General features: G+C 36.8%; 1 protein-coding gene across 5 annotated transcripts in view; it reads right to left on the reverse strand.

Annotated features, from left to right (window-relative positions):
- Nucleotides 1-15,785, reverse strand: part of DEUP1 (deuterosome assembly protein 1) — a 107,966-nt gene that overhangs the window by 3,465 nt on the left and 88,716 nt on the right. For all 5 annotated transcript variants that reach the window (XM_077113286.1, XM_077113285.1, XM_077113283.1 and 2 more), the window contains one exon: nt 10,148-10,262. In XM_077113286.1, coding sequence (XP_076969401.1) covers nt 10,148-10,262 — 115 coding nt within the window. The remainder of the gene's footprint in view (nt 1-10,147; nt 10,263-15,785) is intronic.

Consider the following 15,785-nt stretch of genomic DNA (forward strand, 5'->3'; position numbering starts at 1 on the left):
GCTTCCTGAGGAACTACCAAACTGTCTCCCGCAGCAGCTATATCATTTTACATTCCCACCAGCAGTGAATAAGTGTTTCTATTTCTCCACATCCTCTCCAAAACTTGTAGTTTTCTGTTGGTTTAATAGTGACCACTCTAGTAGAAGTAAAATGATATCTCATAATAGTTTTGGTTTACATTTCCCTAATAGCTAGTGAAACTAAGCATCTTCTCAGGTGCTTTTTAGCCATCTGTATTTCCCCTTTGGAAAAATGTCTATTCATGTCTTTTGCCCAATTTTAAATTGCTTTTTTTTTGGTCTTTTTTATTGTTGAGTTGTAAGATTTCTATATATATTCTAGATATTATATTCTAGATATTAAACCCTTATCAGATATGTGGTTTCCAAATATTTTTTCCCATTGACTAGGCTGCCTTTTTACTTTCTTGACAAAGTCCTTTGAAGTGCAAAAGTATTCAATTTTGAGGAGATCCCATTTATTTTTTCTTTTGTAGCTTGTGCTTTGCATGTAAGGTCTAAGAAACCTTACTGGAGACTTAAAGAGATATCAATTTAATGGTTCAGCAATCATATTTGATGGTTAAACCCTACTTCTGTACCACAAGATCTTCCTCTTCAATTTTTTGAAGAGTTTGAGCAGGTGTTAATTCTTCAAGGAATGATTTGTAGAATTCAATTGTAAAGCCATCTGGCCCTGGGCTTTTCTTAATTGGGAGATTTTTGATGACTGATTCAATCTTTTTACTTGTGATTGTTTTTTTGAGGTCTTCTATTTCTTCTAGAGTCAGTGTAGGTTGTTCACATGTTTCTAGGAAATTGTCCACTTCATCTAAGTTGTCTAATTTGTTGGCATACAGTTGTTCATAATATACTCTCATGATCTTTTTTGCTTCTGTTGGGAGAATGGTAATGGCTCCTCATCTCATTTCAATTTTATTTATTTACAGCGTCTCTCTTTTGTCTTTGTCAGTCTAGCTAGGGCTTTATCAATTTTATTGAACTTCTCAAAGAACCAACTTCTGGTTTTAGTTTTTCTCTCTGTTTTTTTTAAAATATCCAGTTCATAATTTCTGCTTTAATCTGTGATATTTTGCCCTTCTGCTTTAATTTGCTGTTCTTTCTCTAGTTTCTGCAGTTGTTCAGTTAGGTTGTTGGTTTTAGCTCCTTCTTCTCTTTTATTGTAGGTTTAGGGCTATAAATTTCCCTCTCAGAACTACCTTTGGCATCCCATAAGTTTTAATACAGTGCATTGTCACTTTTATTCATCACAAAATATTTACTGATTTCTCTTGCAGTTTCTTTGACTGACTGATTAAGAGTATGTTGTTTGACCTCCATATATTTTTGTACTTTCCAATTCTCTGTTATTGATTTCAAGCTTCATTCCATTATGATCAGAGAAAGTACTTTGTATAATTTCAATCTTTTAAAATTTATTAAGACCTGTATTGTGCCCCAGCATATGGTGAATTTTGGAGATTGATCCAGAATCTTTGGGAAGAATGTATATCCTGCTGTTTGGGGATGCACTATTCTATATATGTCTGTTAGATCTTCTTCAATTTATCTTATTATTTAGGTTATCTGTTTTTTTAATTGATCTTCTGTTTAGATGTTTTATCTATTGGAGAGATTGTTGTGTTGAAGTCTCCCACTATTATGGTAGAGTCACTATTACTACCTTCAGTTTTGCTAGTGTTTGCTTTATGTACTTTGGGCACCTTCATTGGAGCAAAGATATATATGATTGTTATTTCTTTTTGTTTAATTGCTCCCTTTATTAATATGTAGTGTCCTTACTTATCTCTTATAACATTTTTGCATTTAAAGTCTATTTTGCCTTATGTTTGTATAGCTACTCCAGCTTATTTTTGGTTACTCTTTACTGAATATCTTTTTCCATTCTTCCACTCCAGATAGATGTTTGTATTTTTGGGTCTAAGCTGAGCCTCTTGTAAACAGCATATATGTGGATCATATGTTTTTTATCCATTCTGCCAATCTGTGTCTTTTAATTGGGGGATTTAATTCATTAACATTCCACGTTATTACTGTAAAGACAATTCTTAATCCAACCATTTTATCCTTTAGTTATTATTTGTTAGATCTATTTTTCTGTCTTTTTATCCTTTTAGTTACCCTTACTGGTAATCTTCAATTCTGAACCCTCTTCTAGGCCTCTCTCTCCTGTCTTTTCTTTTCAGTCAGCAGGACTTGCCTTATAGTTCTCATAGGGCTAGTCTTTTACTAACACACTCTCTCAGCTTACATTTATCTGTGAATATTTTAAACTCTCCCTCATTTTTGAAGGACAGCTTTGGGGGATAGAGAATTCTTATCTGGCAATTTTTCTCTTTCACTTTCTTAAATATATCATACCACTGTCTCCTGGCCTTCATGCTGCCTGATGAGAAAGCAGCACTTATTTTGCTGCTCTTGTATGTGGTGGATCCCTTTACTCTTACTGCTTTCAGAATTTTCTCCTTCTCTCTGGTCTTTGACAGTGTGAGTAGTATGTGTCTCGGAGTGGGTCTTTTCAGATGTATTCTGTTTGAAATACATTGAGCTTCTTAGATTTTCATAGTTATGTCTTTTATAAGGGTTGGGGAATTTTCAGCCATTATTTCTTCCAGTATCTCCCTTTTTTGTCTCCTCCTGGGACATCTATAATGTGTATGCTGGTGCACTTTGTATTGTCAATCATTCCCTAAGACCCTCCCTGCTCAAATCTTTCTTTTTCTCCATTTTTTTTGATCTGTTCAAATTTAGTTGTTCTGTCTTCAAGCTCACTGATTCTTTCTTCTGCCTCTTCAAATCTGCTATTGTGTGTCTCCAGTATATTTTTAATTTCATGTACAGTGTTTTTTATTTCCATAATGTCTGTTATTTTTCTATGTATTCTTTCAATTCTTCTTGATGCTCTTCTAGTGTCTTCTTAATATCCTTTATCTCTTTAGACACATTTTCCTTCATTTCTTCGAATTGATTCAGAAAATTTGTTTATATGTCTTTGATTAGTTGTCCCAGATTCTGTATTTCCTCCAACCTTTTTATTAGTTCCTCCTTTGACTGGGCTATTTCTTCTTGAGTTTAATTATGACTTGTGATTTTTTGATGATATCTAGCCATTTGATCATATTGATGGGTCTATTCTGAAGGTTGGTTTCTTTTTCTTGTCTATGATTTAGTTGTTGCCTGGGTTTGTATTAGGCACTGCTTTGCCAGTTGGGTCATCTGTATTTCTCAGCCAAAACAGGGCCAAGTACCCATGCAGGGGGTGTAGACCAGCTCCAACGGGCTTGGGAAAGGGTCTGGAGAGACTCTGAAGAGCCCTGCAATTCCCCTGAACTTTCCAGCCTGCCCAGCAGATGGTGCTCTTCAGTGACATATTCGTCTTCAGAAGCTGTTTACCTCCGGTTGCCCTGCAGTGCCTGACTGGGCGAGACGGAAACTGTAGGGGTTGCTGTGCCCTCACTATGCTGGCCAAAACCTGGCTCAGTGTGAGGCTGTGTGCCGTCTGGCCTTGGAGTGGAGGCCTCCCATGGCCAACTCAGTCTGATCCCTAGGCAAACATCATACCCCCCACTGTTTTGTCTCTCAAGGGTGGGGGATAGACACTAGGACCCACGGCTGGAATTATAGTCTCTGTCCATGTTGTCTCAGACTCTTTGTCTCCCACTGACCTGGGCCTTGAAATGTCCTCCCCTGTCCCCTGGACCCCCAAACAGTTGATCCAGACAGTTTCTCCCTGGCTATTTGCTGCTTTGAGGGAAGAATTTTGCAGTTCCCTCCCTTATCCCCCATTTGGAAACTCTTCCTCCTGCCTTTTTGTATTCTGCCCTCCCCAGGGGCTTAAATTCTGCCAAGTGTCCCTGTGGGCTTGGGTCTCTGTATCTGGATATAGGTGGGGATCTGCCTTATTGCTGTGAGAGATTTTATAGTCTCTGTCCCCAGTGGGAGGTGGGAGGGATCCTGGCTGCTGCCTCTGGGCACTTCCTGAGCTGAGGGGGACTGAGTGAGAGGAAGGGAAGAGGGCAAGGTAGTCTGGAATGGAAGTGTCCTACCTGATATTTTTCTCTTTGTTTGATTCAGCATTTGTGGGATCCTTCTCCAATCTTTACTTTCCTCCAGAATGATGAATTTCTGGGCAGAGATTTTCAATATCTGTCTTATGTCGCCATGTTGATGAGGTCACTCCTCTTTTCCTTTTTAATGTAGGCATTTAGGGGTATAAATTTCCCTCCCAGCACTACCTTTGCCGTATCCCATAAGTTTTGATAGGTTGTATTCTTGTTTTCATTCATCTCAAGATATTTACTGATTTCTCTTGCAGTTTCTTCTTTGACCTACTGATTGAGACTGAGTTGTTTTAACCTCCACATATTTGTGAATTTTTCAGTTCTCTGCCTATTATTGATCTCCAGCTTCATTCCATTATGATTAGAAAAGTGCTTTGTATAATTTAACTCTTTCCAAATTTATTAAGACCTTTTTATTACCCAGTATGTGGTCTATCCTGGAGATTGATCCATGAGCACTTGAGAAGAATATATATCCTACTGTTTTGGGGTGCAATTTTCTATATATGTGTTAGGACTAGTTTACTTATTAAGTTCTCTGTTTATTTGTTTAGATGGTCTATCTATAGATGCAAGTGGGGTATTGAAGTCTCCAACTATTATTGTAGAGATGTCTATTACTCCCTTCATTTTTGCCAGTGTTTGCCTCATGTACTTAGTAGTACCTTGACTTGATGCACAGATATTTATGACTATTATTTCTTCTTGGTGAATTCCTGTTTTATTAATATGTAAATATCCTTCTTTGTCTCTTTTAATTCCTTTGCATTTAAAGTCACTCCATTTACACTGTTTAAATATTGTCATCCAGTCCCATAGATTTAAATACCAGTCATATGCTGATTACTTCCATATTTATATTTCTAGCTCTGATCTTCAATATCTTATAGTCTTCTAGATATCTACATTTGAATGTCTAATAAACACTCTAGAAATCATATTTTTCCTTTAACCCTGCTCCTTCCTTAATCTTCTCCATGTCAGAAAAGGGTACTAACATCCATCCAGTGTTCAGGCTGAAATCCTAGGAGTCAGCTTTGATTTTTCTTTCTCTCATTTCCCATAACCAATTCATTGTCGAGTTAGTCTACTCTCCAAAATGTTTCCTCGATCTAACATTGTTCTTTCTCAACTGTTACCAAGCCAGCATCATAATCTCTTATCTGGAATACTGAAATACTCCTATAGTAATTCTCCCCACTTCTACCTTTGCCCTCTATCATTTTTTTCTTTATTCAGCAGAGAAGAGGATCTTTTAAAAATGTCTAAATAAATCATATACTCTCCAACTTAAAATTTTTCAGACTTGAAAATAAAATCCAAACTCCTTACCATAGCCTACAGGCTCTATATATCTGGACTTCCTTTGCCTATTCCTCTGTCCCTATTTCCTTCCATTCTCTCACTTACCTTCTAAGCTCCAGCCCCCGACCCTCTTTCTGATTCTCATACTTGCCAAACTTGTTGCCTTAGTGATTTGCATTCGTGGTTTCTACTTCCTGAAATCTTCTTCCCCCAGATCTTTGCAAGGTTGGATATTTTTTTGTTGTTAAATGTTTCCTCCTAAGTGACCAATTTCTTGGTCACCCAACCTAAAGCCATCCCCCACATTCCTGTCACTCCCTCTCAAATCACCCTGCCCTTCGTTTCATCACAGCATTTACCACTGTTTGATAATGTTTTATTCGATCATTAGTTTCTTATCATTAATACCCTACCCTTTTTTTTTACTAGAGTGTAGATTTGACTGTCATGTTCAAAGATGTTACCTAAGAGCTTAGAACAGGACCTAACACTTAAAGGCACTTAATACATGTTTATTTTATGAATAAAAGAATGAATGAAACACTAATATTTAAGGGACAAGAATAAGTGTAGGAGGGAGCAGACTGGAAAAGAGTAACCAGGCAGGCAACAGTAGAATTAGTCAATAGTGTCACAGAAGGCAGAAAACATGAGAGTATCAAGAAAAAAATGATTAAGGAAGATGAGAACTTAAAAGTGTGCGTTTGAATTAGCAACTGAGAGGTCATTAGTGTCTCGTCAGGAGCAGTTTTGGTGAATTACTGGTGTGGAAGTCAAAATGCAGTCGTGGATAGAAACTGGTGGACCCAGAAAAGTAGTGTTCAACCCTAGATGCACATTAGAATCAACTAGGGAGTATTAAAATATATTGCTGTCTGAGCCCAATCCTCACAAAATTCTTGAATTCATTGGTTTGGTGGGGTCTGGGCATTGGTATTTTTTTTTAAGTTCCCTAATGTGTAGCCAGAATTGAGAACACTGTTCTAGGTGGGCTACAAGAGGTAGACAAGCTAAACGTGACTGCCTTAGTCATGTTAACAAGTACCCAGAGAGGCCTGGTCTGCATTTACGCTTGGCATGGTGAGCTACTGTGACCTGGGATGGGATATATCTATTGGGGAACTTTAGGCCTCAATTATAGACTAAGTTTTCCCATACATGTAATAGTTGAGAATTTTCTGTCTGGTGACTCTTGTGTGGGCTAAGAACTCTTCAGAGGAGTACTGTAGAATTTTAGATTTAGAAGGAACCCCGGTATTCATTAAATTGATTCAGGATATTTTTGCATGCATTTTATGTATCTACTAGTGCCAGGCACTATTTTAGTTGTTGAGGTTTCAACAGTAAATGAAAATAGAAAATGTTCCTACTTTCACTGAGCTTACATTTTGAAAGAGGGAGACAAACACTAAATGTGAAGTGCTATGAAACAGCACAAAGCAGGACAAAAGAATGGGGAGTGAAAAGGCCTCTCTGATGAGGAAATATTTGAGTAGAGATGAATGATGTTAAAATCCTAAAACCTTCTGACGTTTGAACAATGGAACATTTAGTAGCTTATCACTTTTTACCCTATTGCTTGACTGGAATGTGTTTGAGTTCTTAAAGATCAAAGTTTTGTTCATATAGAATTTGCAAAATACCCTTAGATGTTTGTAGTGAGGAGCTTAAATGAGGAGGTTTATTTTGTTTACTTTCCTTGTATGGAGTTTTATTCCATACTGGTATAGCATTTTTTGTTAAAATGGACACAAAAGTACTTATTTCAGGGCTTTAGAGATCTCTAAAACTTCAAAATCAGTAGTTTTAAGGCTTTTTATCCTTCTACAACAGGTTAAAGCTTAATTCAAGTCTCTACCAAAACAAAGTGATAGATTTCAGGAAAGCAAAATGTACTGTATCTGAACATATAGAATAACCCTCCCAGTTTAAACATTTTCTGTTTTTTTTAAATGTTGTACCCAGTTTAGCATATCATGGAGAAGCATTGAAAAATTACATGATCCATTTTGTATACATGTGAAGGTAACTGATAAGAATATAGCTAACTCTATGAGGTTAAAAAATCTACATATCTTTAAAAACTTATCGTGATAATTGTATTCAAGAAATTAACTTATAAGATGGAAAATTTCAACAGAAAACTGGTACTATAAGATAGAATCAAATGGAAATTCAAGAACTGAAAAATATAAAAACTGAAGTTAAGAACACTTCTCAAACTGTTGTATGAAGTCAGCATAATCTTGATACTAAAACCTGAGAAGAGGAGGTACAAGGGTAGGTCAGTGGTAGAATTCTCGCCTGCCATGTGGAAGACCTGGGTTTGATTCCTGGTCTATGCACTTCCCCAAAAACAAACAAACAAGCAAAAACCAACCAACCAAACAAACAAACAAAACAAAAAATTCAACAAATGGTACTGCAATAATGGGATACTCACGTGGAAAAATGTGACCCTGCCATACCCTGATAAGAAGAACAAAAGAAAATTATAGGCTAACTTTTCTCATGAACACAAAGCAAAAATTCTAAACAAAATATAACCAACCCAATCAAGTGATAAATGTGGTGACTTTCAAGAATGTAATCCAACAATAAAAAAAAAAAATAAAACATCAAATTAACAGACCAAAAGAGAAAACCTATATGGTCATTTCAATAGAGGTAGAGAAAATATAAAGTTTGATATTTATTCAGGAAAAAAAACTTAAGCAGTCTAGGAACCGAGGGGTACTTTTATAAACAGAATCTATAATATCTACAGTATATATCATACACAATGGTGAAATATTGATCCCTTTATAATTGAGAATGAGAGAAGGATACTGGCAACACCATTCTACTCAACATTTACTGGAAGTCCTAGTCAGTTCAATAAGACTAGAAGAAGAAAGAGAACAAAGGTATAAAGATTTGAAAGCAAGAAGTCAAATAGTTGTTGACAGTGAAAATAGAAAATCCTAAAGAATCTCTCTCAAGGGGAAAGAAGTAATACAGGTCAATTCAATACATAAGTGGAAAAGAAGATCTAGATCCCCATGTCACACCGTGCACAAAAATCAATTCCAACCAGCAGTTCTAGAAGATAACATAGGATAATTTCTTTATAACCGTGGGACAGGCAAAAGTATTTTGACTAAAACACCGAAAATGCTAACAATAAAGAAAAGATTCATAACTATGTCTAAATTAGGAAAGTCTATTCATTAAAAGATACCAGTAAGAAAGTGAAGAGTAAGTTAGAGTGGGAGAAGACACTTGCAATACATATAACCAACAAAAGGGTAATATCAAGAATATATGAAGAGGGCGGGCCGCGGTGGCTCAGCGGGCAAAGTGCTTGCCTGCTATGCCGGAGGACCTCGGTTCGATTCCCGGCCCCAGCCCATGTAACGAAAACGGAGAAACAAAATACAATAAAACAAGAAAATGTTTAAAAGATGTTTCCCTTTCTTCCTCTCTTCCTTCCTTCTATCCTTCCTTCCTTCTCTCTGTCTTTCCTTTAAAAAAAAAAAAAAAAAAAAAAAAAAAGAATATATGAAGAACTCCTACAAATCAATAAGACTAAAGACAATCCAACAAAAATTAGGCAAGGAAATTGAATAGGCACTTCACAAAGGAGAATATAAAAATGGCCAATAAACATATGAAAAGGTTCTCAACCTCATTAGTCACCAGGGAAACACAAATTAAATCCTTGATAAGATAGTACTACACCCCAACCAGAATGGTTAAAATTTAAAAAGAATAAAGAGCAAATAGGATGTTTCATACACTACTTCTTGTTGTTATTAATTGGCTTAAACACTTAAAAAAAATAGTTTGGCAGTACCTACTATAGCTGAACATATGCATATCTTATGACCCAGCAATTAATTCCTCTTTTAAGTATATACTCAGTGGAAATACATATATATGTGCACCAAAAGAAAGGTACAAGAATATTTTTAGCAGCATTATTTGTAGTAGCACCAAACTGGAAATAAATGAGATGTCCATGATCAGTAAAATGTATAAATAGATTGTAGTATCACTGTATGTGGTATTAATATATAATGGAATACTATAGCGAAATGAAGAAACTACAGCTATATGAAACAATATGGATGACGAATCTCACAAACATAATGTTGAGCAAACAAAACTGACACAAATGAACACTACAGTATGATTCCATTTATATACAGTTCACAAATAGGTAAACTCACTTATGATGTTGAAAGGACAGTGGTTACATAGTGAGCAGACTGGAAGTAGTGATTAAAGGTAGACATGGGGTGGGGCTTCTGGAGTTCTGAGAATGTTTTGTTTATTGACCTGGGCATGGTTACATTGGTGTGTCCATTTGTGAAAATTCATCAGGCTGTCAACTTGTTTGCACATGTTTCCCTGTGTGTGTCAGAGTCAATAAGAAAAGTACAAAAGATGACTTGCTGCTCTTTAAAAAATATACAGGGCCCACGGAATGTCTAGGGCTGAATTACAAGTACTTGTATTTTAATAGGCTTTACCAGGGATTCTGGCCTGCAGCAGTAATTAATAATTATTGACTGAAACATTCATGAAACATTATGAATTTCTTTTCCTGCAGAAGGTAGGAAAGGCCAAGTGTCTCTCAGATCCACCTTGGAGCCCCATTCAAGGAGTGACATTTTTTTTTAAACAGTTACATCCTGAATTAATATAACTGGTATTAGTGATAAGAGTAAGGTAATCATCCTTTAAAGGCAAAAACAATCCAACAATCAGCAACTTACCAGTGGGAACACTTCATCATCACTAACCAAAGCACTTGCCATTTCTTTGGTTTGAAATGTCAAAGGTGGCAAAGGAGACGTGGTGCTTAAATCTGGCTCACAATCTTGGCTTAGTCTAAAAGAGAGAGAATAGTTGTTGCTATAAAGGACAAATGTTTGTTATGTAGCTAAGGATTTAAATTTCTCTAATGTCTGACTGGGAGAAAAACACAATAAAGTTTGGGCTAGTAACCTGGGTATTTCTTTAAAAATAATGTTCCTGATGAATAGTTGCCACTACCCTTAAAAGCCTTAGAATGATTAACAATATAGCTGAAAAATTTATGATTGTTAAAAATGTTCTGTTATTTGTATGGTATTACTTCACTTTGTGTTAACTTTTGTATCTTTTTCCCATTTAATTAAATAACATAAAACAAGGTTGAGAAAAACCTCAATAGAGCTGATACTGCTTGCTGCTCTTGACAGTTCTAAATAGATATTCTTTTAATATTTTCTATTACACTTAACCTCATTGTCTTTTTTAAAAAATATTTGTTCCCCCTATTATTTATTTTTAATCCATTTGTTTTACTTGTCTGTTGATAAGGTAGATAAAAGTAGCATCAGACACAAGGTTTTCACAATCACAAAGTCACATTGAGAAAGCTATGTCATTATACAATCATCTTCAAGAAACATAGCTACTGGAACATAGCTCTACATTTTCAGGCATTTCCCTCCAGCCTCTCCATTACACCTTAACTAAAAAGGTGATATCTATATAAAGCCTAAGAATAACCTCCAGGATAATCTCTAGACTCTGTATGGAATCTCTCAGCCATTGACATTTTATTTTGTCTCATTTTGCTCTTCCTCCTTTAGGTTGAGAAGGTTTTCTCAATCCCTTGATGCTGAGTCCCAATTCATTCTAGGATCTCTGTCCCATGTTGCCAGGAAGGCCCACACCCCTGGGAGTCATGTCCCACCTAGAGAGGGGGAGGGCAATGAGTTTACTTGTTGTGTTGACTGAGAGGGAGAGGCCACATCTGAGCAAAAGAGAGGTTCTCTGGGGGTGACTTGTAGGCCTAATTTTAAGTAGGCTTAGCCTATCCTTTGTGGGGTTAAGTTTCATATGAACAAACCCCAAGATTGAGAGCTCAGCGTATTGCTTTTGTTGTCCCCACTGCTTATGAGAATATCAGGAATTCTCCACTTGGGGAAGTTGAATTTTCCCCCTTTCTCACCATTCCCCCAAGGGGACTTTGAAAATACTTTTTTATTCACTGTTCAAATCACCCTGGGATTTATCAGGGCTTCACTCTGGACAAACCTACAAAATCTCATACCTTACTCAAAGTTCCATGCACTTATGGTGTTCAATTAAGCTGTCCACATAAGTTACATTAAGAAATGCACTAGTCAAAATATAAATTTCATACCAAATAAACATTTTTGTTGCTTTAGTCTCACACATAAGTTAAAGTTTTAAAATATGAATTACCATCTATTGTCAACACCCTGCAACATTGACATTCCTTTGTTCATCCTCATGCAAAAACATTTTAAAATTTGTACATTTAGTCACTATCATGATACACTCTAGGCATTCCTAGATTATACCATCTCAGTCTTTATCATCTACTTTCCTTCCGATTTCATTTGTGCCCCCAGGCTTCCTCCCTCTCTCATTCTCACATTCAGCTTCATTCAGTGTTCTAAGATTATTGTAGTAGTATTGTGCTATCCATTTCTGAATTTTCACAATCAGTCCTGTTGCATAATCAGTATCCCTTCAGCTCCAATTACCCAATATTGACCCTATTTCTAGCTCGTGATGGTCTCTGTTACCAATGAAATTCTCCAAGTTCATTCACTAATGTCAGTTCATATCAGTGAGACAATACAGTATCTGTCCTTTTGTTTCTGGCTAATCTCACTCAGCATAATATCCTCAAGGTCTAACCATGTTGTTACATAATTCATAATTTTATTCTGTCTTACTGCTGCATAACATTCTATCATATGTACATACCACAGATTGTTTAGCCACTCAGCTGTTGATGGGTATTTTGGCTGTTTCCATTTCTTCACAATTTTAAATAATCCTGCTATGAACATTGGTGCATAAATGTCCGTATGTGTCCTTGCCCTCATGTCCTCTGAGTAGGTACCTAGCAATGGTATTGCCAGGTCATATGGCAATTCAATACTTAGCTTCCTGAGAAACCGCCAAACTACCTTCCACAGCAGTTGTACCATTTGACATTCCCACCAACAGTGGATAAGTGTGCTCTTTCTCCACATCTTCTCCAGCACGTGATGTTTTCTATTTTATTGATAATGGCCATTCTGGTGGGTGTGAGACGATATCTCATTGTGGTATTGATTTGCATTTCCCTAATAGCCAGGGAAGTTGAGCATCTTTTCATGTGCCTTTTAACCATTTGTATTTTCTTTTCTGAGAAGTGTCTGTTCATGTCTTTGGCCCATTTTAATTGGGCTGTTTTTCTTTTTTTTGTTGAGTTTAACAATTTCTTTATATATTCTGGATACTAGACCCTCATCTGATATATCATATCCAAATATTGTCTCCCATTGTGTAGGCTGTCTTTTCACTTTCTTGGCGAAATTCTTTGATGTGCAAAAGTGTTTAATTTTGAGGAGTTCCCATTTATTTATTTATTTCGTCAATGCTCTTGCTTTGGGTGTAAGGTCTTGGAAACCACCTCCTAGTATAAGATTTATAAGATAGTTCCCTACCTTTTCTTCTGAAAGTTTTATGGTATTAGATCTAATGTTTAGGTCTTTGATCCATTTTGAGTTAATTTTTGTATATGGTGTAAGATATGGGTCCTCTTTCATTCCTTTGCATATGGATATCCAGTTCTCTAGGCATCATATTGAAAAGACTGTTCTGCCCCAGGTGAGTTGGCCTGACTGCTTTATCAAGGATCAATTGTTCATAGATGAGAGGGCCTATACCTGAACACTCTATTTGATTCCATTGGTCAATATATCTATCTTTGTGCCAATACAATGCTGTTTTGACCACTGTAGCTTCATAATACTCCTTAAAGTCAGGTAACATGAGACCTCCAACTTCATTTTTCTTCCTCAGGATACTTTTAGCTATTTGGGGCACCCTGCCCTTCCAGATAAATTTGGTTATTGGTTTTTCTATTTCTGAAAAGTAAGTTTTTGGGATTTTAATTGGTATTGCATTGAATCTGTAAATCAATTTAGGTAGAATTGACATCTTAACTATATTTAGTCTTCCAATCCATGTACATGGTATGCCCTTCCATCTATTTAGGTCTTCTGTGATTTCTTTTAACAATTTCTTGTAGTTTTCTTTGTATAGGTCTTTTGTCTCTTTTGTTAAATTTATTCCTAAATATTTTATACTTTTTGTTGCAACTATAATGGAATTTTTTTCTTGATTTCTCCCTCTGATTGGTCATTACTAGTGTATAGAAACATTACAGATTTTTGAGTGTTGATCTTGTAACCTGCTACTTTGCTGTACTCATTTATTAGCTCTAGTAGTTTTGCTGTGGATTTTGGGGGGGTTTTGACATATAGTATCATATCATCTGCAAACAGTGAGAGTTTTACTTCTTCCTTTCCAATTTTGATGCCTTGTATTTCTTTTTCTTTTCTAATTGCTCTGGCTAGAACTTCCAACACAATGTGGCAGTTCACTAACAATGGTGCTAGTGGACATCCTTGTCTTGTTCCTGATCTTTGGGGGAAAGTTTTCAGTTTTTCCCCCTTGAGGATGATGTTAGCTGTGGGTTTTTCATATATTCCCTTTATCATGCTGAGGCAGTTCCCTTCTATTCCTATCCTTTGAAGTGTTTTCAACAAGAAAGTATGTTGAATTTTGTCAAATTCCTTTTCTGCATCAATCAAGATGCTCATGTGGTTTTTCTGCTTTGATTTGTTGATATGATGTGTTACATTAATTGATTTTCTTATGTTGAACCATCCTTGTATACCTGGGATGAATCCTACTTGGTCATGGTGTATAATTCTTTTAATGTGCTGCTGGATTCAATTTGCAAGAATTTTGTTGAGGATTTTTGCATCTATATTCATTAGAGAGACTGGTCTGTAGTTTTCTTTTTTTTTTTTTGTAATATCTTTGTCTGGCTTTGGTATGAGGGTGATGTTGGCTTCATAGAATTAGTTAGGTAGCCTTCCCTCCTCTTCAATTTTTTTGAAGAGTTTGAGCAGGATTGGTACTAATTCTTTCTTGAAAGTTTGATAGAATTCACATGTGAAGCCATCTTGTCTGGGCCTTTCCTTTGGGGGAGCTTCTTAATGACTAACTCAATTTCTTGTGATTGGTTTTTTGAGGTTGTCTATTTCTTCTAGAGTCAATGTTGGTTGTTCATGGCTTTCTAGAAAGTTGCCCATTTCATCCACATTGTCTAGTTTATTAGCATAAAGTTCTTCATAGTATCCTCTCATTACCTCCTTTATTTCTGTGTGGGCAGTGGTTATGTCTCCTCTTCCATTTCTGATTTTATTTATTTGCATACTCTGTCTTCTTCTTTTTGTCAACCTAGCTAACGGTCCATCTATCTTGTTGATTTTCTGATAGAACCAACTTCTGGTTTTGTTGATTTTCTTGATTGTTTTCATATTCTCAATTTCATTTATTTCTGCTCTAATCTTCATTATTTCTTTCGGTTCTGGTTTGCTAGCTGCCACAATGCAACACAACAGAGATGAATTGGATTTCAATAAAAAGGGATTTATTTCATTAGTTCTTCAGAGGAAAGGCAGCTACCTTTCAACTGAGGTTCCTTCTTACACAGGAAGGCACAGAGTGATCTCTACTGGCCTTCTCTCCAGGTCTCTTGGTTTCAACAATTTTCCCTGGGGGTGATTCCTTCCTGCATCTCCAAAGGCCTGGGCTGAGCTGCGAGTGCTGAGATGAGGTATGCTGAGCTGCTTGGGCTGTGCTACATTGAGCTGTCTCATTTAAGCACCAGCCAATTATATCAAACATCATTCATTGCAGCAGGCACAACTCCTAGCCAACTGCAGATGTAATGAGCAACAGATGAGGTTCATGTACTATTGGCTCATGTCCACAGCAACAGAACTTGGCACCTTCATCTGGCCAAGTTGATACCTGAACCTAACTACCACATGTCCACCCCTTGTCAACTTGGCAATTACATGCATTACCTTAAAAAACGTTAACGTGCAAAAAATTCTCTTCTAGCTGTGGACCTGTGAATCTCAAAACAAGTTATTTGGTGCCAATATGCAAAGGAGGACATTCATAGGATGTGGGTTTTCATTTCCATAGGAAGAAATTGGAAGGAACATAGGAGTCACAAGACCCAAGCAGTTCTGAATACCTGCAGGGCAAACACCATTGGATTTCAAAGTCTGAAAGACATTTATCCTTCAGCTTTAGAAAGTGGCAGTCCCACCCTTTCCAAGGGCCTATGCAGTGGCCCACCTCTTTCTAAATTACCTTGGGGGACATTCAGGAGACCACCTCTTTCTTGGCTCCACCCTCTCCAAGCATTGGAGCCACACCTATGCTCTCTGCCATTTCCAGGGCACATGCTCAACCCCTCCATGTGGTGGCAGCCAGCCTCTCCCCAGTCCCCAAGGAGCGTGCTATACCTTTTCC

The sequence above is a fragment of the Tamandua tetradactyla genome, chromosome 8 (genome assembly GCF_023851605.1).
Source record: "Tamandua tetradactyla isolate mTamTet1 chromosome 8, mTamTet1.pri, whole genome shotgun sequence".
NCBI lineage: Eukaryota > Metazoa > Chordata > Mammalia > Pilosa > Myrmecophagidae > Tamandua > Tamandua tetradactyla.